The following is a 26561-nucleotide window of genomic DNA, read 5'->3' on the forward strand; positions in this document are numbered from 1 at the left end:
ACTGAAGTCCTGGTGTGTGAAGCAAGAAGCTGTTGCTTGAAGGGGAAGAAATAGAGGTTACCTCTGAGGCTGGCAGGGTGCAAGGGGGGCCCTCAGCCCTCACCCCCCACCAGCATTGCCTGCTCCTGCTCAGCCTCACTCACCCCTTTGTAGCACAGTCTTCACTTGACCTTTTTCTCCCAAGACACGCAGTTCACTCGTGCACTTACACATCATATATATATTTGTGTGTATATATATATCTCTAAGCCACTTGGGGACAACATCTTGCTTCTGAAATGGACTTGTAACTTATATCGTTATATTGTGGGTTTTTTTTTTATGAGGGGTAAATATTGTAAAATGGGTTTTTAACATGTCCATCTTAAACAAATGTAATTATGACCTGGTTTTAAGTTGTAGTATTAAAGATGGGCTTTGTAAATCACTGGTACATACTTTGGAATAAAGTTTTATGTTACTCTCTTTCACTTTACTGGTGAAGAGCAAGTATGAGGCTGATGGAGAACTGGAAGAGGAATAATCAGCACAATAGGGACATTACAAGTGTATTTGCCACAGGCAGCTCCCTCCTAAGCAGGCTTACTGCACTGATGTTCAGGAAGGCAATGAACCTCCTCAGGTTCAGCACTGCAGATCACAACCTGGCATGACCAAAACTGGCTGGCAGTCAGCACTGTGTCTTTGAGATGCTCATTACTCCTATAAATCACAGGGCTCAACCCTTTGATCACAAAGAAATCAGAAGGATCAGTCTATCCCCATGTCCAAAGCATCAAAGCTGAACCGTGAATAACTCTACTGCAGATAAAGAGCAAGTACTGCCTCCGTGTGCATGCTAAACAGAGGGAGAAAGAACAGTATGGCAGATAAAGAAAATTCCTTTATTTGTAGATTTATATAAGCATAATACGAAGTTAGTAATCCTACTGCAGTTGCTTAAGTTAGTATCTAGGAATATCTGTAAGGAAGAGCAAATAACTTAATCTAAACTCATATCTTCCTCTTCGTCTTTCTTGTCCTTGGAGTCTCCTTCCTTCTGGTCTGACTTGACGCTGTTCTGCATCGCTTTGGCAAAGGCTTCTACATCTGGAAGTTAAACACAGTAGTTTTGTTAGTGAACTTTGTGCTTTTTGAGATGGAGTTCATTGTTCACATGAGGTTAAGCTGCATTACTTGCAAAGTAAATGGTTGCTCTACTAGGAATCTATTAACTCTAACACTGACTCAATATAAAATGTTCATTTGGATATCTCTGACATAGATTTAAAGTGCATTTTATGCACTTCACTGTGCACAGGCAGCCTAAGACTAGAATTATTCCAGGAATGGAACGGATACTAAAAGCTCATTAGGTAAAGCCAACCCACTTATTCCAGCAGTCTTACAGCCAACACTCTGTTCACCTGTTCCACATGAGTCAGTAACAATTCCCACCAAAACACCATTCCTGGACAAGGGCACTGACACCTCCAGAGGTTTTTGCATCTCCATCAAGGAAACAAGCCTAAGGCTGCTCAGCAGAGCTCTCTGCAGAACCCTGCCTTCTCCAAGTACAGCTCTGACACACTCTGTCTGCTGGGGAACCCCTGAGCTATGAACCTTCCCGTTGTAAAGAAACAAACGGCCCCGAACCATCTACACGGAAGCCAAACCTGACATTCCCATTCCCTGGCTGTGTGCAGTGCACAAACCCACCCCAACAAACCACTTCCTCCTGCTCCCAACAGGATACTCACCTCCTTTATTAGCTGCATCTACTGCCTCTGCAGGTAAGCCAAACTGACTCATGAGCGGGCCCAGCTGTCCTGAAGCCAAGGCAGCACTGAACATGCTCAATGCCTGTGAATTGGAATCATCAGCATCAAAAGCCTCAGTTCATATCATGTTTCTCCAGCATCAGCAAGTAAAAACATTCCCCCTTTCCCAGTCTCCTCACACAAGAGTTGCTGTAGCTGAAACTAAACCCAGTCATCTTTAGCCACTGAAATCTTGCATTGATAGATTTCAATCCGTCAGCGCAACTGGTTCCAGCTGGCCTGAAATACATCAGGTTTAATCGCACACAGACTGCCCCGAGTTCAGTGCTAGTGTTTCAAGAGGAACAAGGGCTGTAAGTGTGAGCATCATCTCCCTTTAGTTGCTTGAAATGACCTTAGAAGAGACTGCTGCCGTGCCATGAATGAATGTGCTACTGTCATCTGCCAGAGTGTTTATAATAAAGAGAAAAGTAAAGCCCAAATCCAATAGTAAAACACACTCTGATCTGCCCTTGGGTGATGGCAGGCAGGACTAGTGCTCCATTAGAGCACATCCCTTCTCCTTTCCACTTCTACTGAGTAACTTCCTCCTCCAAACAGTGCCAGGAACCTGACAGAGCAGGGCAAGAGGCCTGGGGAGGAGGGAAGGAGACCTGTGCTTCCCATGAAGCCAGGCACCCACCTGCTGGAACTGAGGGGACGTCAGGGTGTTCTGAATCTCTTCTGCAGTCTGTGGCAGAGATTCCCCAGAGGGGAGGTAAGGCATCAACCGTTCCTGAACTTCGGCGTTGGCCAGGATGGGAGCCATTATCTCCGGAGTCAGAACAGTTGCCAGGTCAACTGGGAAGAAAAGAGGGTTGGCTATTAGGCTGTGCACAACCGCCCTGTCATGTAAGCTAAGTGATCTAGTCAGGATTACTGGACATGCTTAGCACACTGCTAGCATCCTTTCTCCCTCTGTCACTTTTGGAGTGAGAATACGACTCCTGAAGCAGCCAAGAACAGCACTCAAATGAAGAATCAAAACCATAGACCTTTCAAAGCAATTTGGAACAGGACAGGATAGTAAAACAGCTCCCCAGGGCTCCAGGATCCAAGAGCTGCCTGGTCAGAACACTGTTACCTTGCTGCCCTCCTGCTCCAGATGGCACATTCATAGTAGCTAAAATGTTCTGGAGGTCACTCAATTGAATGGGCTGTGTTGGGCTGGTGGCTGAGCTGGTTCCATTACCCGAACTGGGCACCGGGCTCGGGCTGGTCACGGACGCAGCCGCAGGAACGGCCGGGGCAGGCGTCACCCGCGTAGAGGAAGTCGTGGAAGATGGAGTCACAGCCGCTGACTGGCTGCGAGAGCTGCGGACACAGTTAATACCATTAATGCCCTGCAACACCCAGGGAATTAAAGCCGCTTTTCAAGCCCGTTCACTACAAAGGGCTCCTGCCCCTTCTGGGAGGCAATAAAGCAGTCCTGATTCCCACTGGCTTTCCCATGCAGTAGCAGCACCGTCACGTTATAAAAGCCCAACCACCCCAGAGCAGACGGGGCCGTACCTCGACGACGAGCTGCTGGTCGGGGGTCCCCCGCTTCCAAGCAGACTGGCCAGCCCGGGCCCCGTCAGCGCCCCCAGCCCACCTTCCATAAACACAAGAGGAGAAGGGGGTTAGAAACGTGTTTCCTCAGGGCTCTGCACCTCTCTGCTCTGGAGAGGTCACTCTTGTACCTGAAAGGTATTCGCTAAAATAGAGGAGGAGGGGGTGAAAGACCCCAGACCAACCCCCCCGCCCCGTTCTCTACATTAACAGCTCCTGTTTTCATGTCCCTGTTAGAAACTGCCTTAGAGAGCTGCATGTTTTAGAAAGGACCCGATTCCTAGATGTACGCAAGGATAACATCACTTCAGTTTGTGCTGGACATGATCCCTGTGCCACAGCCCTCGTATCTCCTGGTTCCCAAAAATCCAGCTTTGCTCTAAACTTGAAGGCCAAGGCCCTCAGCACAAGACCAGAGTTGCCACCGCTCTCTCCCCATACAGATGGTTTTGCAGCTTCAAACCTAACAGAGATGTGGCAGCAGAATCAGCAGAGAACGCTTCACAGGCAGAGCAAAGTAAGAACAACCCCACACAGAGACAGCCCTCCTGGTAGAGCAGTGATCAGGAAACCAACACAGCCTTAGAGCCAACCGCCATATGCAAAAGAAACCAGCAATCAGCCTCCTTCACCCACATCCCAACCAAGGACTTATCACAAGCTCAAGAACATCAGCTAAAGAGAGCTGGGGAAAGGCCCGGCAGAGGTGCCCTGCAGTGGTGACTCGATCATTCCCTACAATTCCCTTGAGCCACATCAGCCAAACGCTCCGTTTACCACACGCGTCCCATCCAGTGGTTCCTTGTACCACACCTAGAATTAGACACGCGTCCCTACACAGCGCCTGCATCCATCACCCACCTTCTGGGATCTACCTGCAAGCAGAGGGCAGAACAACAGCGCTCCAATGGCAAACGTGATCAAGTGAAGCTGCAGACCACTGGGGTCAGAGCGAGCACTGGCCACCACCTCCTCCCTTTGCACAGGACCTGTTCCTATGGAACCATTCCCAAACCCTTCACTCATCAAAGCCCTCACAGCAGCAGGAGGCTGAAGCTAACCCGGCTGTACCCCACGCTGCTCTGATTGCCCTTGCTGGGAAAGCTTACAGCTCCTTTCTTGGAGGCAGAGACCTGAGAGATGCAAACCAGATGCAAAAGAACAGGCCACTACTGGGGGAAGAGATCCACACATTCACCACGACCACAGTCTGCAGAGGCAAGCAGATGGTTTCCTTTGTGTTACAGCAGTGAGCTTCATGTCTTACAGCTAGATATAAAGGCAAAGAAAGAAGAGCTGCTGAGAAAAAGTGATGAGAAGAAGAGGAAGAGTCTCAGGAGTTGTGAAGCTTCAAGAAGGAAGATCTTTTCCAAACACATCCTAAAAAAACAGAACCTTTCAACGCTAACACGAGAGTTGCATCCGAAGCTAGAATCCGAAGCTAAAAAGACTCTGGAGCTTAAGCATAGAACCTCAGTCACTGCCACCTGCAAGTGTTCCTTTGCCTGCCTCCACTCGAGGGTCTGACCTCTCAGAAAGTGCTCTGCTGGCCTTGGAGCACGGGTGGCATTAGGACCAAAACACAGCAGGAACTACAACACACCTCATCCCCTCAGGAACACAGCAGTGATTCACCCAGGAGAGAAAGCCCTGACCCGAGCCCTGCTCCTCTGACCAGAGGGTGCAGAATTCCTCATGAGCTCTTCCTGCTTTGCACACAAATATTCACTGGATCACAGGCAACGCGAGCAACTCCAGGGCTCTGTAACTGGGACATTCATTGGGAACGAATCCCGAGTTTCCAGTCCCTGCTCCAGTGAATATTTAGGAGGAAGAGAAGGGGTAGAAAAAAGGAGAGGAATAAAAAGGCAGCGGATTCAGAGGAGCAAGGAGCAGAACCGAGGTTCTTGCAGATCAAGCCCTAAGATGAGCGCTGCGTAGAATGGGGCACCCTCCATTTCCTGCCCCATTTTGTGCCCCTCAGCTCATCTCTGAGGCAGGGAAAGAAGCGCTATTCAAACCAATAGCACTGCTTGAAAACAGTGGCAGGTAAGATTTAACCTGGCAGGAGAAAATACCATTTTGGCATAAAGATATTAAAGCATTTTACCAAGTCCTCCTAAGCCCGTTGGTCCGATCAGCTGCATGAGCTGGTTATGGCTCATGTTTCCAAGAAGGCTTTGCAAGCCACCCTCACCTAAAAACAAAAACATTCTGAAACACAACATATTCACATTGGTTTGGTTTTTCACAGCACTCCGGCTCAAACAGCAGGAGATTAATTGGCATCACATTCTGCATGGAAAAAACAGTTTCAAGTGTTTACTGATTCATGATGCTCATAAAAGATAAATGCAACCTGGCTTCATAAAGAGGTAAGACTCCAGAGAATCCACTGGAAACACAGAGGTTTCTTCTGGCAGCCTTAACTTCCAGCCTGAACCTGTTTAACAGCCCACTTTATTCTGCTAAAAGCATGTTTACTCTGCTGCTATTAATCCTGTCCCCAGCTCACCCTCCACAGCACCAGCAACTGCTTCCTAAGGAGCTGTCAGCGCTCCTCCTACGTTCAAATAAAAGCCTCGGATGTGCAGGAGCAGAGGATGGACTGTACCTCCCAACGCAGACAGCTCGTGGCCTCCGCTCGCGTTGCCACCCAAAGCCCCAGGCATTGGTGGGTTGTTGAGATACTCGTTCACTTTACGACAGTGCTCCTCGTCCTTGTCCGTCTTCGGCTCCTGTAAGAGAGTTGCTCCTTGGTACGAGTCAAACTGGGAGCGTTTTGTTCCGAGACCTTTGTTATGGACATCCCACAAACCTGCATCCAGAAGAAGAGTCGCTTGGATCCTGCCTTGAACTTCAATACATACACACGGCCCGTAGTGCACTGAGGCACCCTCTTGAATTCACAGTCATCGGGAAAAATGATCAAATCCTGGAAAAGAGAGCAGCACCTTGAGAAAACACATGCACATTCCCTCCAGCTCCCCAAAGACAGAGGCAGTGTGCGCTTACAGCCTAGAAACCAACCCTAGCCTGGGCTGCATCAAGAGGAGCGCGAGCAGCAGGTCAAAGGAGGTGATCCTGCCCCTTTACTCTGCTCTCGTGAGACCTCACCTGGAGCATTGTGTGCAGTTCTGGTGTCCTCAACAGAAAAAGGACATGGAACTGTTGGAACAAGTCCAGAGGAGGCCACGAGAACGATCAGGGGACTGGAGCACCTCCTGTATGAAGACAGGCTGAGAAAACTGGGGCTGTTCAGGCTGGAGAAGAGAAGGCTGTGTGGAGACCTCATAGCAGCCTTCCAGTATCTGAAGGGGGGCTATAGGGATGGTGGGGAGGGACTCTCCATTAGGGACTGTAGTGACAGGACAAGGGGTAACGGGTTAAAACTTAAACAGGGGAAGTTTAGATTGGATATAAGGAAGAAATTCTTTCCTGTGAGGGTGGTGAGGCACTGGAATGGGTTGCCCAGGGAGGCTGCGAATGCTCCATCCCTGGCAGTGTTCAAGGCCAGGCTGGACAGAGCCTTGGGTGAGATGGTTTAGTGTGAGGTGTCCCTGCCCATGGCAGGGGGTTGGAACTGGATGATCTTGAGGTCCTTTCCAACCCTGACTATTCTATGATTCTATGACCTTGACCCTCCCCAAACCCCCTCCCATCTGCTCCTCAGAGCAGAGGGTTTGGAAGCACAGATCTGCCAGTGGTGCTCTTGTCCTGATTTATCTCAGAGAAGCCCTTTAGCAGCGGCACAAGCACACGACAGCACTGACACACGCAGCCCAGCACTCACATCCTCCACGTTGCCCGAAGTCCTGTCCTTCCAGCAGAAGTGAATGAGGGAATCATCAGTTTGCTGGATGTAAACGAGCCCTTTCCTCTTGTCTGGGGTCACGGTGCTGCCTTTCAGGGACATCTTCCCTGCCCGGAATTCCACCAGGTATTTGCTGGAGGAGCCGCGGGAGCCTGGCACCAGGCTTGGAAACAGCGCGCCCGAAGACATCCTGGAAGGAGAATGAGCGCAGGGGCGGTGAGAACCCTGCCCAGGACCCCTCTTCTCGACATTAAACGTCCACCTGCGTCGAGAGCGCTCCACAAGAGGAATCAGCCTCAGGGCCTCCAGAGCTTCACGTCCAAAGGAGATGGAGCAGAAGCCGGGCAGGGCTCCGCAATGAAGAGGAGCCGGCAGCCACCACCCCCCCTCGGCGCTTCCTTCTTCAGCTCACGGCACCGGGGGGGATTTAACAGCCACAGGCGCTGCCCTAACGCCAATCTCCAGGCTCCCGCTTTAGCTTCGGGGAGGAGAACCCGGGGCTGCCCAGCGCCAGCGCGGCCCGGCCGGGGGCCTGGGCCCGGCCTCCCGAGGGCAGAGCGCGGCAGCGGCCGCAGGTGGAGGCGCCGCTCGGGCCGCATGACGCTGCACTTGGGCTCGGCTCGGCTCGGGACCCGCTGCGCCGGCCCATCCGAGCGCACCGCGGCACCGGCCGGTCACAGCCGGGAGCCGGCAGAGCCCCTCACACGGCCGGGAGCGGGCCCGCGGGGTGGGCCCACAGCACGGCCCGGCCCCGGCGCTCCCCGCCCGCCCCGAGTTCCAGCCGGGCCCCGAGGCCGCCGCGCCAGCTCCACACGGCTCCGGCTCCGGCTCCCCCTCCCCCGGCGGGAGACCCCGCTCCCCCAGCGCCCGCAACCAAGCCCCGGCGAGCAGCGCCAGGCCGGGGGATGCGGAGCAGCCCGCGATGGAGGCCGCTCCGCCCGGCCCGGTCCGGTCCTGCCCGGTGCCCGCCCCCGGTACCGGTACCGGTACCTGCCGCTGCCGCCGCCGCCTCCCGCAGGCCCCGCGCCGCTCCGCTCTTCCTGCCCCTCTCACCGGAACCCCTCCCGCGGCGGGGCGGGGCCTGGCGGCACGAGGGCCCCACGGCCGCACGCGATTGGCCGGCGCTGCTGCCAGTCACGGCGGTGGCGCCAGGCGTCCCTGCTGTGTCACGGCGGCGGCGGAAGATGGCGGCGCCGCGCCCCGCCCCCGGGTCACGGCCGGGGCGGAGCCGGGGGGCACCGCGCAGGGACGGAGCGGGCCCCAACCGGGCGCGGGTGTGCGGCGGCAGCAGCCGCGGTGAGGGGCGCGGGGCTTGTGCCCGCAGAGCAGCCTCCTGCCTCCGCGGGGAAGAGTCTGGACTTGGGCAAAACCCAGGCGGACGCGGGATTGCTGCCGTTAAGCAGGGGTGAGCACCGCTAACGGGGGCTGCAGTTTCCAGGTAATCCAGGGGCGCAGCTCCCTGGCCTCGGTAACCCGGATACCGGGGATTCCGCGCATGCCGGAGGGTGAAGAAGCTGCTCCCTGTTCCCTCACAGCCGAGCACGGCCCCTCCGGGATTCCCTTCCCCACAGGCCGCAGCCACCCGGCCCTGCCAGCACCGGGCCCGCAGCCGCTCCGCCTTCCACCGCCGCCGCCATCACGATCAGAGCCCCAGGGCTGAAGCTGCACCAGTCCCGATCCCCCCTTCACCACCACCCTCAGAGCCCGCAGGCGGCCCAGGGAGGACGAGGGCGCCCTGGCAGCAGGAGGTGCTCAGCTCTGACTGCATTTAAATCACCGCTGTCTCATCAGCGCAGCCACACACGGGACTGAACCAGCCCCAAGTCCCTCCTGCCCTCGCAGACTCAGTCTCACACCAATCTCTGTCACCATGGCGAGGCCCAAAGGGTGTTAAGTGTTTATTATCGTTCCTTTCCAGCTGCTCTCCAGGGCTGTATCAACGCAATCTAACACCGGTATCGTATAGACAGTGTTTAATCAAGTTATAAAAGTGACATTCTTTCAAAAGGTGCAAAGTTCTTCATGTCCTGACACAGAAACTACTGAGGCGAGACCTGCATCGAAAAAAAAGCATGTTGAGAGCATCAGGAGTCCCAGGGGAAGCCAAGCACCGACCTTGGGGCCAGGAGGGGAAAGAACCTGAAGTGTTGGCAATGAACAATAAATTAGAAGAATGGGGTTGGAACGAGCCTGAAACTGAACTGAAAACCTCAGAGGAAGGGGGGAAGAGGGTAAGGACACAAGCAATGGAGTGCTCGTACTATAGGAACCTTCCCCGTTTCTTTTAAATCCCATGAGGATCCTGCCTGGTTTGGATTAAACCATTGTTTTGTGCTTTCACCTAATGCCAAGGCTTCAGGGCTTTGAGCTTAAATCATGAGATGCCAACCTGTACACTTCTTACAAACAGAGCATCGCTTTAGCAATGACACTTCATTCAGTTTCTGTTCCTATGCAAACACCACCACTGAACACGCTGTTTAGTTCAGGCAAGCTTTAACCTCCCATGAGGCACTGAACTGGAATCCTCAGTCCCCGCCTCACCACGGGCTCCCGGCGCCGCCCGCAGCGGGTTGGGAAGGGGTCCCCGTGCCCGGCCCGGTCACCAAAGTTCATTGTTTTAGATAAAACCCCATTTTTGTGCTGTCCCGCGGGGCTCAGCAACGTCCGTGTAAGAGCCAAGGGTTCCTGTGCTCACGAGGAACCGAGGCACCCCGCTGCGCCCCGTGCACCGAGGCGAGCCCCGAGACCTGCAGGCACACACAGTCTGACTCCTGGCAACAGGAGCAGGTTCCAGGCTGCCCTCAATCGTTACAGCTTCCCTCATTTCTGCAGGGAGGACAAGACCTAGGTTTCCCCCCATTTAACGTTACTCTAACCATGATGGGCCTGGCTGGACACAAACACGTCTCTCCACCAGCCACTCAACTCTCCTCTGCTTCTTAATCCTGAGGCTGGAAGAGAAGCCCTTTCAGCATCTCCTCTCTGGCTGAAGCCACATGTGTCCTGGACATCAACCACACCATGAGCTCCTCCAGCTGCTGGTGCTTAACACCAGCAACTGCTGAATTGCTGAGACCCTACAGCTGTGCAGGCGCTCTCCCTTTCACCTGGGTACTCAATTAAAAACTTGGATAAAAGCAGCAGCAACATCAGGATTAGCTTTAATGACTGGACTTCCTTTTTCCAGCCTCTCTCCCCCCTCGCCCCTCCCCAAGTGTTCTCACTTGAACGACAATGAATACGTCAATCCAGTCATCCTTTCTAGGGTTATATGGCTTTGATGGTTTGACATGGAACAAAAGAAACCTGACTTATTGACATCACGTGCTCACAGAAAACTTGTAATAGGTAGAACTCTGCCAAAGCTTGATTTCTGCTTTTTCACAACATACAAACCAGACATGACCTAATAATGAACAACATGCAAACCAAAACGTCCCCAGAATATGAACCTGTGTGGCTACAGACACCAAAGTGCTTCCAAAGAGTTTAGCCTAGAAGCATACATAGCGCCAAAGCTGCCAAAGGTAGTGCAGAAGATTTAAGCCTCCAAGTGGTAGCAAGCAATATATTTTACACTGTAACCACCTCGACATTCCTGCAATTGCTTCCAAAGCTTCTGGTAGTTTTAGAACAGCATTTGACTTCAGAAAAAGCACAGTTTTTAATGCACCCTTCCCTGCTCTTTAACGTATGCTTTATGTAGGTTTATCACAGGTATACAGTTTAATGCTCACAGTGTCCCAAAGTTGTGAAGACTCTGTAACAGACAACTACACGTTGGGAAGCTCAGGTTGGGTTTCGTTTCCCCGAGTCAATCCATTATTGAATCATACCGAGGGGCCAGGCGCTGGTCCCCCCGTAGTGCTACATACCATATGGGAGCTCACATGCATCTCTTCACAGGGAGCATCCACAGCACTAGATTTGATCCTGCTGGTACCATGCTTTTCATCCCTGCTCCGAGTTCCAAAAACCTTCCGATTCTTCACTATTGTACTAAGTAACAAGGATATTATCTCTATTTTATTTAAGTTACGTAGTTCTCAAGGATGTTATGTGCTCTACTGGGTACAGCGAATCTTCCTGACAAAGAAACTAGGGGGGGAAATGAAGAACCAAAAGGTGCCTTTGAAAATTAGTGAAAATATGATGATTTCAGGTGCAGCTTTATGGACAGAATGCAACAGTATCTCAATATTTGGCAATCCAACATTAGTGCTAATGAAATCCTTGATTGTTGACCCATAGACTGTGTTAAAATTGACTTAGAAAAGCTGGTTTTTGCTATCAACAAAACCAGTGACTGGCTTGGAACGAAATCTAGGAGCTGGATGTCCAGATGAGATGAGCGATTGGTTCTGTAATTTCAGTATATGTCTGGGCAGTCTGAGAAATTCCTATCAAAATAGCCACCTGAGTACAGCCAGTCTGAAGTCCCGGTGTAGGGGTTAGTGCCTTGATGAAACCATCTGGAAAACAAAAGAAAGGAAAAGGAAAGAAACAAGGAAAAAGCAAATAGAGTGAGCAGTTATTAAGAGGGGAAAAAAACAACTTTGCTTCTTTCCTAAAACACTGGGAAAAACACACTGCTATTTCTTATTAGAAAATGAAATCTCTCAGGAAATAGCCTGAGCGTGAAAAATAAGGCATTAAACCTCCTACACAGTTATCACCGCTTGTAAAGCACCTTTTCTATGATTATTTTTAACCTAAAGTCAAGGAGGAAAGAAAGGGCTTTCATCCTGTCGCACTGCAAACAAAAAGAACACCGATACTCTAGATTAGATGGATTCATTTTACTTTAAAGGAATGCCAACTCCCTTCCACAATCCTTTTTGTAATCCTGTCCAAACAGGAAGGAGCCTGGTTCTGAGGAGCTGTACTCTGCAAGAACAGATGCTCCCTTTTCAGCCACGTTGACTGAAAACAATTCTGTGTTTTCTGGAAGAGCTTTTCAAAGGCATTAACTGGAATCAGGCTGTAGCTGCTCCTCCAGGCTTTGGGAAGAGAACGTCTCTTCGGAATTTCAGGAAATCACAGGAGCATCCCAAAGTTCTTGCCTTTGAAGGAAGCACCTGCAGGAACTGGCCATGAGCATGCACTTGACTGCAGAGCACTGGCGTCTGTGTAAAGGAGCCAGCAGGAGCAGGCTCCAAATCCCACATCACTGATGCATTCTGTGACAGGGAAGTCACTCGAATATGCAAGAGAAAAAGCAGTTTCTGAGGCATCCAAGGCAAGAAGTCGTAAGAGTGAAACAAAATGCCTCAGAGGGCCACAACGTCTTACTCAGCTGCCAAAAGCTGCACAGGACTTGGTTAAAGAACAGATGAGACTTCATATTTTATTCATTCTAATGAAAACATGGCATCTGCAGGTTGCAGAAAAACCCAAAGAAACCTGACATTACCACAGTACTTCATTAGACAGCTTTCAGCACTTAGCATTGGACAACTTTGGCCTGGAGAAGTTATGAGCAATTTTGGCTTCCAGCTACATTTAGCTGTTGACCCAGCAAATTTGCTTTAGGTGACATTAGTGCTGCCATGCAGGAAATCAAACACGCTCTCTTGAATCAACACCCTTCAAGCAGCGCACCAAACCATTCCAAGCATTAAACAAATGCCCAGCTTCCCTCCCCTTACCGTGTGTGCCACTCCACCTCATCCTTCGCACGCTCCTTGCGAGCAGCTCGCTGTTTCTCCTCTAGTCTCTCCTTTTCTTTGCTAGCCACATCTAACAAACACAGCAAGAAAGGATTGGTTACCTTGCAAATAGAAACAGAAGAGCAGAGAACATAGAAGAGACTGCAGGGAAATGAAACACAGTTCATGGAAGCAAGAGAAAGCATTTGCTGTACAAAATCTCACCGAACAATGACAATCTCACACAACAAAACCCCTCAACTGTCATTTCAGAGCAGTTGCTACGACAAACACAGTGTCAGAAATGAAACTGGGGTGGTTTATCTCTCAGAAACACTGCAGGGAAGAACTTGCATTAAGCATAACAGAGTGTGACTTTCACTATTTGGCCATGTGGTTTCGGTGACAAACACCAGAGCACATCTGTTCACCACATGTCTTTCCAGACAAGCTCCAGAGCAAGAGAGCGTGCCTGCCAGTTCCCCCCAAGCTAGCAAACATGCACATACACCCCAACAGAGGACAGCAGTCTTGGGATCCACTCGGGACACATCTTCTGGGAGAAGACAGACATTGTTCAAATGCATGCTCATTACCCCAGGGTGAAAATGAGTTACGGCTGCTCTGGGAATGAGAAGCTGAAGACTTGTATGAGGAGCTTCCCGCCAGCCACCCCTCTCAAGACTTACTGCTGTGAAAGCATCTCCTCCAGCAAACACGTACCCATGTTCCCGTTTTCCATGTTTCTGATGTCTGGACGGAGCCGGCAGTCAGTGGGAGCCAAGATCGCTTCCATGCCCTTCTCCAGCTCATTGAGGCTCACTGCAAAACTGGTGAAATTGTACATCTGCAAAGCAAATCAAAGATAACGCACAAGGTGCTTCGGCAAAGCGGCCCCGGGTTCCCTCTACTGAATAGATACAATGGAGCTTCCAGGAGAAACCGCTGAGTCAAACCTTCCTGCACTGGCTGCCCTGGAATCAAGGTTAGGCTCGTACGAAACTGCGTTTGGAGGGGAGGGACAAGGAAAGGCAAAAGAAGGGATGGAAATCACAGCTTTGATTTTTTAAGCACTTTGATTCAGAGGATTAACACAGATTCTCCTCCTATCTGACACATAACAGCATGATTTTTAGAAAGAAGAACAACCAACCCAAAAATAACCAAACCAAAACCCCACCCGCACCTAAAGGACCACAGTCTCTTGTTGAAACTATTGAAGTTAATACCCAGCTGCCCAGGGACTGCATTTTGGAAGCCTGTCTTTTAACAGCAGAGTCAGCAGAGGGAATGTGTTTCCCTATTTTAGCCACCCCAAGTGCGAAGATCTCTCACACGTTCACCCGCGCCACCAGGCCCACGCTGAAGCGGCTGCAGCCACAGCATGTGTTCCTGCTACCAACTCTGACACAGCAGTGATGCTCTGAGAACAGGATCAAAGCACAGAGCTTACTGTAGTGTAATTTGTCAGCTGTAGCAAGGACTGCCAGTGCCTGTCAATGTGCATCCGAAGGTCAGACACTTCAACAAGGTCTCCCTTCAACATCTCTCATGTTCCCTTGGATAAATCACGAGCGATAGCGACGCACAGACTGATTGAAACGGTTACCTGCGAGGAGTTTGGTGGCCTACAGTTTATTCTCCAAAGTAATTTACTGCCTGGTATGAACTGCACCGTGTCTTGAACCTCTGGCATATCATCAGCCTCATCATTTTCAGATTTAATAACATCTTCACTCTGGAACAGAGATAACATTTGGCAGGGAAGCAAAAGGAAATTGGACAGTTTCATCTAGAGCTCTGCAGTGACTGTGAAGAAGCTGTTCCAATCTGAGATACTAAACACTCTCCTGTACTTCTGCCTCACCCCTCCTGTTTGCTTTTCCTCACTGTGTATACTGATCCTCTCATTCTTATTGTAATGTCTCTGAATAGTCTCCCACCCACTTGAATGTCTGTTTACAATAGTAAACTAATATCTTTCAGAAGCCTTTTCTGTGACTTCCATTCTATTCCATGCCATAGCTTAATTTCACCCAACATGGTTATTACTCCTTCAGGTGGAAGTAAGCCAAGACTGCAGTTTAAACCAGTCCCCATAATGGCCTAAACTGACAAATAGGATGTGCCCACTTGTGGCTACTGCTTCATCATTTGCAAAAGACGTGGATGCGCAATTAAAGTCTGCCCTTGTTTCAGACTGATTTCCTATGATGTAGGTTCTAGTAACTATCATCACTGCCATTTTTCTCACCACAAAGACTGTGCACTTAAGTTTATAAACACAGTATCCTTCCTTCAATGTTCCTTTGTTACCAGATGCACTGCTATAAGGCATATCTAAAATCAAACGGTATTCTGCAAGAGGCTGCTCTCATGATCTGAGAGACTCTGCCTGTTGTAGGACACAGCCACACTGTGGCATTTCGGAGGATTTCACCATAGGAAACCATTTAAAACCACAGCCACCAGAAGGGAAGTTTAAGGCAATAACATCCTAGAGTGACAGTGTTGCAGTTTTCCTCCCTCCCCTCACTCCCACCCACCCCGCTTTCTACTTTCTTTCTGCCCCCTCTGACAGAACCCATTTATTTTATTCAAGAGCACCCTATTATTACATTAAGCAGGGCCTGGTTTATACACTAGGAAACAGCTCCATATGGTTAAGAGACTAATTTTCAGTCATTTGGTTTGAGTATTCATTATTTAAAAAGACTCTTTTAGGCTACTTTCCATGTCAACATCTGGTTTACTGTTAAAAGAGTTCCCCATCTAAATATAGATTCAACAGGAAGGAAGGAAAGAAAGAGTTGATTTTTGCAAGATGAACAGAACCTTATTATATAAAGAAAAAAGTCAAAATACAAGCCTGTACCATGATGGAATCCAGAGCCAAAAGCAAGGCCTCTGGATTCTTCTCATGTGAAGGCTTTTTAATACAAGTTTAAGCCTCTTAACATTAAGAGGGATTAGATTTTATCATTTTCAATGAACAACCAGGGCCTGCAAGGCCCTGCTGACATCAGGAAACCCAAAAGTCTTCTGCTGCACCATGTAACACTGAGGCTTTGGTGGTAACTCACCTGACACTACTCACATGTGATGAAAAAACCCTGTGTGCTTCCAGACCCCCCTGTTGTCTTGGCTGCCTACGTCATACATTCTAAAGGGCTGAATCACCAAAACCCATAATGGACTTAAACTTGTCGTTATTTTTAATGCCCAAATCCTAGTGTTCTTACATCTGGAGCTGGCAGTAGAGCCGCTTTCCTCATACAAGGACTGGACAACATCAGCTTGGGGCTGATAACTGATGACTTCTCTTTGACAAACTTCGATCAAACACCACCATCCTATGAGCTCTCTTCAACACCAGCAGCTCACACTGAAGTCTACACAAGTTCAAAGTGCAAAACCTTCTCGCAGGACTAGCACTGCTCACATCCAACCCCTACCTAAAGACAGACTGGTTTAACCCTCCATTCACCACAACCCATTTCTGTACAGAAGATGTTTTCCTCTCAGTTCTCCTATTTCAGGATCTTTTCTCCCCAAAGAACCCTGGACCTTACCGGCTTTGGTTTCTTCTGCTCACCACCTCTCTTCTCATTCTTTTTGTATGTCTCATACGTAGTGGGGTCAGTGCACCACAAGCATTCTGTCCACTTGCCATAGATCACACACAGCTTCTTTCTGCTGCAGAGAAAGCAAGGGATCTTTAGTTTTCTTTCTTTACAAACCCTTCTAAGCCAAGTCATACAGATTCTGTTCTATATTCAATACACAGCTTCCTACTTTGTTGTATTTTACTTTTATTTGCAGGTGTCTTAGAAGCCAGATACTTGACAACGCAAAGAAAAGGTTTCAGCTTCTTCCAGTCTTTCTGGCATTCAGTTGTGCAGAACACATCCTCATGACTTAGTCACATGCTGTTGACACTCTCAAATGATTGTGGGTGCAATAAAGCCAGAAGTTTACAATAGAGAGACTCGGGGTCAAAAAACAGGTTTGGGTTTGATTAGAAGTTTCTAATAAGCACACTGTTGTTACTTCAAACTGACTACTGGACTTGTGATTGTACAACAGTGAGCTCAGTTGTGAGCACTCGGCGTTCTCCCTGGATAGATTTATTTTCAAACACTGGGTTGGAGATTTTTTTCTAATAATTCTTAAAATAAGCATCCTAAAATCAAGGGGGTTCAATACTGACACAGGGAACAGAAGTGGGTTACAATCCGCATTGCCATGTGCCAGTAACTCTGCAGTCACATCAGCTGTGGTCACTGTGCCAGGGAAAGAAACGCCTCAGTGCTCAGAAAGAGAGAAGCCAAACAGCTTTTATCACTTACTTTTTGTCCTGAATGTGTCCCTCTACTCTGTGAAGCTCTTTCCCAAACAGTCCACATGGTTTAAAATTAAGGACACATTTATCTCCAGTGCTGCAGAGGAAACAAGAACATGCTTAAAGCAGCTAAACACACTGACAAGTTCACTTTTTTACCTTATTTAGCCATTTTCATATAGCTGTAGTTAGCTGGGGGTAGTTATAGTACTAGGAATAAAATGGAATGCAGCCTTGTACACTACATAACTCACACTATTAGCACACTGCACTTCAGATTAGTGCCTATTTACAGCTAACCACAATGAGAAATGGCTTTTACAAATCACCTACCCAGGAAAATCCAGTGAAGTGCATTCAAAAGTTACCTCTAAATTGCATCTCAAGACTTCTAACAGTCTACAAGCATAAACCAGCATTATAGTTCAGAGTCTTCTTTGCATTGAGAGGTACACATGTGTAAATAATCTCACCCACTGAGGTATCAAGGCAAGTTTCTATGTCAAGCACAAACACACCATCATGGGGGTTTTGTGCAAATAAGAGGAGCCAGGACTGTAGATCTGATACTATGAGAAGTATCAGAACAGCAGCCCTGCTGGATTAAAGCTCCATTCATTGACAGAAAAACGTGTAGAAATACCAGTTTTCACAGAATTCTCTCCCTCATCATTACAGGAGGTCATTTATAGAAAGTAAAAAGCATTTATAGAGGCAGTTGGCCGAGCAATTGATATGCTTCCAGGTTTGCATTACCCTACTCTGCAGCCATTTTTCTGTGCTGTACCCTTCATTTAAGACATTCTCTATTATCAAAACTAAAAGGAGTTTCAAAACCCAATCACAGCCAACATGGTGGAGGTTCACTGCAAGCCTCTGACAATTATTTCATTTAATGGTTCTGGAGTTTACATTTAACCCCTGTTCTCTGTCAACAGGGCTGAATTTGAATGGGGAATTGACAAATACACATCTTTACATCCCATAAGCCATCAAGCCTTATGCCTTTTCATTAGTATTATTGTGATACTAAGTCCAGCCCAAGGAACAGACTGCATGTCAGAAGTTGGGGGGGGAAAGGCAGAACTATCTGCCTTGTAGGGACTGTTGCATGGTTGCTCTCTTACAAGCCAGCCCTCAGCTTCATGATCTGCATTACCTGTGATTCACAATCTCTACTGTTCCGTACTGTTCTAACCACAGTTTACCAATAATTACATTATGTACACAACAGGTTGGGTTCGTCCATGTGTAAGCTTCATTATGTCTGTAAAGAAAACAGAAATAAATCATTTTCTTGTGCTTGAGATGGAATGTAAACATGGTCTCAAGTCTGTTCATGGCAGGGCAGGATATTTAGCACTCCTGTGACCAGCCAGCAATTGAATTCATAACAGAAGAGAAACAGACTTGACTTTATGAGCCAACAATGTGTGTATCTAAACATTGGTGCAAGTGAACACAGTGATATCTCTTTATTTTTCTTCCCTCTCACAGCTGAAATAGTAAGTTGCTGTGCTTTTGATTACAGATTCCAGCCCAACATAAACATCTTTAATAATTCATCTTTTTCATTTACACTTTTAAAGCTGTATGTGATAAAACAATACCCATAGGGGAACCAGACTTACAGACTAACTCCTAATAGTGTCTTCTCTTCAACTACTGCTGCAGCACTGCAAAGCTTCTTCCAAAACCTCTTTCTTGTAAACCTCTGTCATTATCTAGAGTGCCTTTTTGTGATAAAGAGGCACTGAACAGGAATAGTTGAGTCTTCCAGCAGAAAGGTTAGTCACTACCAGTTCTGACAAAGGCAGACACTCCTCCTCAAGGGCTGGTCAGACGAAGGCACTTGAATCATTCTACAAACACTGAGTGCTAAAAGGCTTTTGAACCTGAAGGGTGTGACAGGAGTCAGTAAAAGGCATACAAATACCCCTACTAGTTTGAGGGGGGGGGGGGGGGGGTCAGTTATTGTTTAACACCAGTAGGACTCAGTAGCACTATGCTCAAGCTTTTATGAACATGATATTTGAAAACCCCATTCATTACTCAATTCCATCCTTTTCCCAAAGATTTACTGAGAAGAAAGAGAAGCGCTAGAATTGAAGGATTTTCCACTTTGTTTCTGTTTGGCTTAATATTTTGTGAAAAGCTTCACAAAGATGAATTAACCCTTAGAAGATTCTAAACCCTTACAAGACATTATTCTCAAAGTGGTCAAAATGTTAAACAGGGCTCCAGTCAGCACTAGGCTCAGCAGAGTCAAAGCCATCTCTTCTCACTCCATGCTGGCAAAAGAAATGCTAAAGTTACCTGGCTGGCAATGAATCCATCTTAGGAAAGCTTGCAAACTCTATTTTAATAAAAAAGATACAGAAACAAGCAGTATCCTCTTTGTAACAAATGCCTTGCACTTCTACTTCCAATTAAGTATGGAGAGAACACTCCTATTTCAGGTTTCCACCCAGTCTATAATTTTCTAGCACAGAAGAAAAACAGATCATTGAAGCCTGTTTTCCACAGCACCTTTTCTTCAAGCACACTTTAGGACAATGACTACCCATCAAGTAGGGGAAAAATTCCAGAACCCCCCAAATTCATGCCACCAGCCTTAGCACACAGCTTCATTCATGACCTACTTGACACCCAAAGCTGCGCAGCATAAAACAATCCACAAAACACTCATGGACAGCTGATAAACTGAAACACTTCTTTGTGCTGGAGAAGTGAGGAACAAGTGTGTTTTCTAAGGCGTGTTTTGCTAGCAGTCATGGTTAACCTAAATGCAGTACTTCACACTGACTTGCAATTCTGCTTCCTGAACAGTTACTTGTTTGCACAAGCCCTGAGCAGTTTTCAGACTCCTCAACCCAACAGAATGGGATGAATCACAAACACTGAGAGGCTCAAAATTTGATTTCCACTTCTGCTGCTAACTTGAAGCAATTATTTAAAGTAAATGCTTTAATGGTTTATATTCCAGTTTAAATCTGTGCCCTGTAATTTGATTAGGCTGAATAGGACTTTTAATAGTCTTCTAATAAAGGCTTCTCTCTCAAGCAACAGACTTTATTTTTGTCACATTTGCACTAACATTCATAGTTCCTTTTACATTCAGAAGAAATTTCTTCTATTTTCATTACCGTTTATATCCAAGACCAGTTCATGCTTTTATAAGCTTTGGAAGATTCGATGCCAGCAGCTTGAGAATTAAACTATACCTTCAAAGGAAACTACAGGCAAAGTCAACGCTTGATACAGCAGACAAGTTGATTCCTTACTGAAACCAAATGCATAGAAACTTCCTAAGACAACATTTCAAACAGCCTTTTTAGAAAGCTTTTAGGAAAGCACCTTTCAGTGTTCAACTGCAGAGTAATTTTTCTGCAGCTATGACCTTGTGTCCCCTTGTACCCTACCTGGGAAAGGTCGAGAATCACTGTGCCATCAGGACACAAACCAACTTACACAGACTCATGTAGTTTATGAGAGGCATCTACTGCTACAGACAAGCCTGGGAGCAACCTGGAGAGGCATTCTCGATCTAAATGGGAAGGTGATCATACAGGGAGTTTTAAACAAGTGACAAGGCAATCCTTAGAAGTTCCTCACAGCTATTCTGAAGATGCAGTTCCTTCCACACAATCAAAGACAACAACAATATATAAGCAAGATGAGCTTGAATAGTCCAGTAACAGAATTTTATCTCTCTAAATTTGACATGCCTTCACAGAACTGGCTTTCAGTAGCATTCCATTTTTAAGAACTGCTGTTTTTCACAATGGAAAAACTGGGTCGCATTGCTCCAACTACACAAGCATGACATAACTTAAAACAAGCAAAGCCCTGAAATTAAGCAGTTTAAATTAACTTGTAAAGAAACTCTTACGACCTCTTCTGCAAGATCACCACCTATGAAAAGCCAATATAGTCAAGTTAATGTTAAGGAGATCGACATAAAGGTATTTACTTCTCATACTCACTTCAGAAGCTCCAAAGTAATTGTTCCCCGGGGCTCTGCTTCTATACTCTTTCCCCAGAATTTTAGTTTGGGATAGATTGATCCATGAAAAATGAAATCCTTATTGAGGCCTTCAGAATAAAACGCACTAATAGGTGGGTGGTGGCTGACTTGTTCAGATATAAACCTAAACCCTAAATCCTCCCTAGAAACAACAAAAAAAAGAGCATTAAACAGTAAGTAGGTTTTTTAATGTTACAGGAGAAAAGAGTTACTCAATGCTTTAAAAATGTGAAGGATTTTTAGATGAAGCTGAAGTGAGACTTTTCTAGTCCTATGACACATTTACAATTAATGAAGTGAAAGAACCAGTACTCTGAACGCTTTCTCTTTATACCCCAAACCCACCCACATTCAAACACCTGAACAACTTGCTACCCACAAATGCATCTGAAGATGTTTCACTGAAGTAACTCATGAAAATACAGGAACATTTTGGGCAGCAGCAGCAGGTCTGCCTGAAAATTCTTTTCTCTGCTGCAGACACATCACTCATTCATTTAAGCAAGCTGGAGGCCCTTCAGAGTTACTCTGATGTGATCCATCCAACATAATCAGCAAACCCTATTTAAAGTAATTAGGAGTGTCTGGTCAGGAAATATCTTTGGTAGAAGAACAAGGACCAGTTTTTATCATAGAATCATAGAATAGTTTGGGTTGGAAAGGACCTTAAGATCATCTATTTCCAAACCCTGTGCCATGGGCAGGGACACCTCACACTAAACCTGCAGTCCCTAGTGAAGAGTCCCTCCCCAGCATCCATGTAGGCCCCCTTCAGATACTCTGCCTAAACCTAGAAATAAAATTACCAACTTGAATAACAACTTCTCAAAGATTCTGAGGTAGCCTGAAGGGGAAAAAAAAGAATTTTAGATCTACTCAGACATGTATTTTAATAGATTTTTATGTACTGCACTGAATAAACAACCAAACCAGCATGAAAGTCTGCTACAAACACACAAACAGCCCCAGCTCCTTATTTAAAGTTATTATTACCTGGTTAATTCATAGGTTTCTCCTAAGAGTGGGTTGAATGGTTTGCCAGTTCTCTCCCACTGAGAAGCTACAGCAGAAACTGCAAAGGCAGCTACAGCCTAGAAGCAAATTAAGAACACACAGTTATGAGAACAGCACATTAAAACTCTAAGTTGAATGTATTTGTTGCACATTATAATATTTCATTATTCTTCCAAACAGGAAATGCTGTGTATTGCTTCAGGCCAAAACATCTGTAAGCCACACAGTAACAGATACAGAAGTGGGGAAATATGAGCAGTTAACAAGAATCTCATTTCCAAAAGGAATTATTTGCTGTACTTTTGTCACATTTCACTCTGCCCCATGCTCCTCCAGCTACCTCAAAGAGGACAGCCTGTTTTCTTAAATCTACTTTTCTCCTTTTTTGACTGTCCTCACAGTCAGCTCATGGAGAACAGAGCTTTTCTAGTGTCAGACAAGCATTATTTCTAACACAGATGGGATTTCTTGAACCATACGAGCAAGTACAAAAGACACTTGGAAGCTCCTGCTTGCTGAAAAGCAGGAGTATGTGCTACACAGAGTACAATATACACATTCCAGCTTCACTTAAGTTTAAGCAGAGCTATGAGCAATACCAGTATAACCTAACGTACATAGACCTGGCTTTACCGCATTCAGTTCCCTGTTGTGAGACCAGCCAGGTACTGTATTCTGCTCCCAACAACCACCAGTTTTGGAGGAAAGAGTGGCAAACCTTGTCTCAGTCACAGCAGTTTTTTATTCAGGAACTTAAAAATCATGGAGCTACCAAACAAGTCAATTTAGGGTGCCTTAAAGCCAAGATTTCACCTTCACAACACATAAAACCCCAACGTCCCAGTTAAAAGAAGGCCTGAAAAGGGTTGAGGTCCTTGGACATCATCAGTCGTGGCATCTCCTGTATTAGACTTCTGCCTCAAACTCTGTGCTCAGCATCAAGTGTGAAAGTGCCAAAGGTATCTGATACAGCCACTATGAAACAAGAAACTTGTCTAGAAAGACAAAATGGGCATCCGTATGATAGCCCCAAAGAACAAAATACTTCCTCAAGTGAGAAAATGTCTTAGAAGACCCTGGGAGAGAAAATCTTCCTCTCAACTAAGCAGAGGTGGTAGCTGTTACTTACCTGCATTCTTTCCAGGGGGTCTGCATGACTACAAGCCTTATTTATGAGGTATATATGTTCCATATATTCTGTTATCCGTTGAAGGAAACTCAATGGCTCGTTGAAAACAATGGGCATTGTAATTTTAGATAGCTCCTATGTAACAAAAGGATAAGTTAATTCCTTAGACACAACACTGAAGTTAACAACTGACAACAACAACAACAACTGTGAAAATAAGTTGTGGGTTCATTTATTTATAGCATGCTTCAAAAGCCATTTGGCAAGTCTCTAGCAGACCTCTAAGTGCTACAACTGGAAGGGGCTAAAAGTGCTGCAGAACCCCACTATCATCTGAAAGAACAAGCAAAATGGATGCAGCAAACCTAGCAAACTCAAGGAAAATGCTCCCTTCTATTCTGTGGTTCCACATGAAACACAAGATGTTAGGATTTCCATAGATAGCAGCACTAACGTGCCAGCTAGCTCATTACTGATACTTAAGTACCACGCATTCCTTTGAAATCCTCACATACCTATTTGCATAAAATCTTAACTATTTTGCTGCAGGAACCACAAATTAATTTTTGAAAGGAACAGTTACATAAAGAATAGCATTTGAATTGCTCTAACAAATTTTCGTGGCTTTATTTCAGCAACCTGTTATTTGCATCAGAACGTTTCTCATTTTGCATGTGGATACAAGGCAGACATGAACCTCGCACAGAGATTTCCAGTTCTCCAGGTTCTTTTACTATATCCAGGCAAATTTTGTTCTTTAATTAAAAGGCTGCACTCATGACTGAGCACTAAAGAATGACTGAAGTGATTAAAACTTAGCAGAAAGGAGAATGCCACCAGATGAACTTCATGCAACATTTTCCTCATAGTGTCACAGGCAGGAAGGAGAAAAACATCACATCCAACTGACTTCAATTGATTTGGTCAAAACAAAGTGTTCTAGTGGATAGGTCACTCATCCTAACAAAAGGATGTTTTGACAGTACACATGTATTTCCTAGGTGACATAAGGTAAGCTAACAGAAGGGCTACAGACTTGTCTGTTGCATTCACAAAGGCTTGTACTGGCAGACCTAGGCTAGAGATAAATGTAAGGATTAATGCTTCTAAAAAGCAGCTATGGCAGCACAGCCCTCCAGTGTAGAACATCCCTTTCATTCCTAATAACAATGAACTAATGTAACTGAATTCCTAAAGGATTAAAAGAAAACAGCAGTGATGATCAATAACAATGCAAGCATCAGGGTCCTTTAACAACACAGAGCGATGTAAACATCTGTGTCTGGGAGTCCAAGAACAAATCTTGTGAGCCCATTACATCACACCATTAATACTCCAAGCTTTAGTGGGTTCCATAAGAAACTCCAACAGATCCCAAACTTTTATATCCTTCCCATCAAATTAAAGCAAATTATTTTGGGGACAAACTGCTTAAATTATGGAGGGGAAGAAAAAAATAAAACACCAAACCAAACCTCCCCATCACACCAAAATAAAGCCCTGAAATCACATTTTGCTACGTAAAGAATAAAAAAAGGCAGAAAAAAACATTGTGTTGATCAAAGCACATTGGACTATATTTGTAATGGCTTTAGTCCAGTTATTATAGGACAGCATTACAAATGTACCAATCCACATGCTCCAACAGCTAAAGATGGTAAGGAAATAGTGCTGTTAGTAAATGGTAGTAAATTCAGAGTTGCAGTTTAAGATGATGCTCCTACAGGACAAAATGCAAAATGTACCACATATTGTTCTTAAGGTTTCAGCAATAAAATGAACAGTTGAAGTGAGGAGCCCTGACCTCAGCATGCTTCATCCAAGCTCACTTACCAGTCCAATGCATTTTTTTAGTATGCTCCACACACTAAAATCATTCCTAGAAAACATTGGGGCAGGTAACGACGTCCTGTAAGTGGAAAAACCAATTGTCACTATCAGCCCCTTATCCAACAAGTCATTTTCAGTTGTAGGTATTGAAGTACTTTATGAAAGAAGCAAAGCATTCACCTGCAGTTGACTTAAGAAGCAGACAACAGAAAGTCTTTTCAGATGCAGAGAATTAAGTTGTTCCAATGAGAACAGTAATGCCCCAAAAGGCAATGAGCCAGCACTTACTCAGTTCTCATTCACTGTGTAGTAGTACATGTTTACCTGTGTCTCTTAATTCCATTTTCTTGGATCTCTGTCTCTCCGTTATGCTTCCCAGTCCTATCGCTTTGGTGTGGATCTAGATCAAGCATTTCTGCAACTTTATGATTTGCTTCTGAAAAGTCTCCTGAAGAATTGTCAGAATCAAAGCCTGCATAAAAGCCATAAGAAATCTGTTGCATTCATTAGGAACCATATTATGCCCCAGAGTGCCACTCACGTTTTATAGCTTTCATAGCATAAGTACACTTACATCAGGTTATTTAATTTTAAAGAATATCAGCATAAACCCACTTTATTAAGTGACCTCATGTCCAAAGAGTATTTAGAGCCAAGTACTGCATTAGAATCGAGCATTCTCAACTCCTTTTTCACTCTGCTGAATATAAAACCAATTTAGACGCTCACAGGCTCTTCGGTGGGCCCTGATCAGATTCACTGCATTGTCTCTTCTTCAGAGCTGCGCTGTGATTGCAACAATTTTGCTCAGTTATGAAGCTTTTCTCAAAGAACTTAAAACCACTTAAATTCGCCTTCTTATACTGCAAACAGGCAAGGAGCAAGTAAAAGAGAAAAGGGCAGTTTCAAAATCCAGCAGCAAACATGCATACAACTAGAGCAAAATAAAGGTAGGCTATCTAATACCTATTGAGCAACCTGGTCTAGTGGAAGGTGTCCCTGCCTGTGGCAGGGGCTGGAACTGGATGATCGTAGGTCCCTTCCAACCTAAACCAGTCTGTGATTCCAACTTCCTTTTGCCATCCACGTGTGCAAACTATGTAATACTTCCCTAATGGTTACAGCAAGAACCTGTGGACACCAGGTGTCATTCCCTGAGCCCTACAAGCAACTGAAAGCATGACCTAAAGTAGGTGGCTCCATTTCCTATCGCCCAATTCCATCCACTTGGGTAGACAGCTACTGGAACATTGTTGTAAGTAAATGCCAGCACCCCCCATAACAAGATGCTTTGAACAGCTTTAATAAAAGCAATGGGAACCTACAGAACACAAACCTCTGTCATCAAGCAGCCCTAAGCACTAGTTGGATGAAACTGACTGCAGAATCAATTGCTAACAACAA

The 26561-nt window shown here is 46.2% G+C and overlaps 2 protein-coding genes across 5 annotated transcripts in view; both read right to left on the minus strand.

The window, feature by feature from the left end:
* Positions 1 to 865: 865 nt before the first annotated feature.
* On the minus strand, positions 866 to 8213 carry ADRM1 (ADRM1 26S proteasome ubiquitin receptor). 2 transcript variants are annotated; one of them, XM_061441772.1, is made up of 10 exons: positions 8155 to 8213; positions 7144 to 7354; positions 6169 to 6285; positions 5965 to 6088; positions 5461 to 5547; positions 3312 to 3393; positions 2884 to 3113; positions 2443 to 2600; positions 1740 to 1842; positions 866 to 1089 (listed from the first exon to the last, which is right to left on the minus strand). In XM_061441772.1, the coding sequence occupies exons 2-10, from the start codon at positions 7351 to 7353 to the stop codon at positions 983 to 985; spliced, it is 1218 nt and encodes a 405-aa protein (XP_061297756.1). In that variant the 5' UTR covers position 7354; positions 8155 to 8213; the 3' UTR covers positions 866 to 982. The 2 variants fall into 2 exon arrangements, with proteins under 2 accessions (XP_061297756.1, XP_061297757.1); XM_061441773.1 differs by lacking the exon at positions 5461 to 5547.
* A 2086-nt stretch (positions 8214 to 10299) lies between these two features.
* The window catches only part of OSBPL2 (oxysterol binding protein like 2), a 34887-nt gene continuing 18625 nt past the window's right edge, over positions 10300 to 26561 (minus strand). For all 3 annotated transcript variants that reach the window (XM_061441838.1, XM_061441839.1, XM_061441840.1), the window contains 12 exons: positions 25482 to 25629; positions 25161 to 25236; positions 23328 to 23462; positions 22178 to 22275; positions 21144 to 21326; positions 18317 to 18424; positions 17165 to 17254; positions 16388 to 16511; positions 14425 to 14553; positions 13539 to 13662; positions 12816 to 12906; positions 10300 to 11639 (listed from right to left, as the gene is read on the minus strand). In XM_061441838.1, coding sequence (XP_061297822.1) covers positions 11537 to 11639; positions 12816 to 12906; positions 13539 to 13662; positions 14425 to 14553; positions 16388 to 16511; positions 17165 to 17254; positions 18317 to 18424; positions 21144 to 21326; positions 22178 to 22275; positions 23328 to 23462; positions 25161 to 25236; positions 25482 to 25629 — 1409 coding nt within the window. In that variant the 3' untranslated portion in view covers positions 10300 to 11536. The remainder of the gene's footprint in view (positions 11640 to 12815; positions 12907 to 13538; positions 13663 to 14424; positions 14554 to 16387; positions 16512 to 17164; positions 17255 to 18316; positions 18425 to 21143; positions 21327 to 22177; positions 22276 to 23327; positions 23463 to 25160; positions 25237 to 25481; positions 25630 to 26561) is intronic.

Source organism: Pezoporus flaviventris, unplaced genomic scaffold (assembly GCF_033815535.1).
Source record: "Pezoporus flaviventris isolate CSIRO_AGI_PZ_B2104156 unplaced genomic scaffold, CSIRO_AGI_Pfla_v1 ptg000213l, whole genome shotgun sequence".
In the NCBI taxonomy this organism is placed as follows: domain Eukaryota; kingdom Metazoa; phylum Chordata; class Aves; order Psittaciformes; family Psittacidae; genus Pezoporus; species Pezoporus flaviventris.

Coding starts and splice junctions, on each gene's coding strand:
- ADRM1 (XM_061441772.1), bottom strand. CDS start 7,353: ATGTCTTCGGGCGCGCTGTTTCCAAGCCTGGTGCCAGGCTCCCGCGGC. Junction 6,286..7,143: donor CTTCGGGCAACGTGGAGGAT/GTGAGTGCTGGG, acceptor TCTCTTTTCCAG/GATTTGATCATTTTTCCCGA. Junction 1,090..1,739: donor AGATGCAGCTAATAAAGGAG/GTGAGTATCCTG, acceptor TTTAACTTCCAG/ATGTAGAAGCCTTTGCCAAA.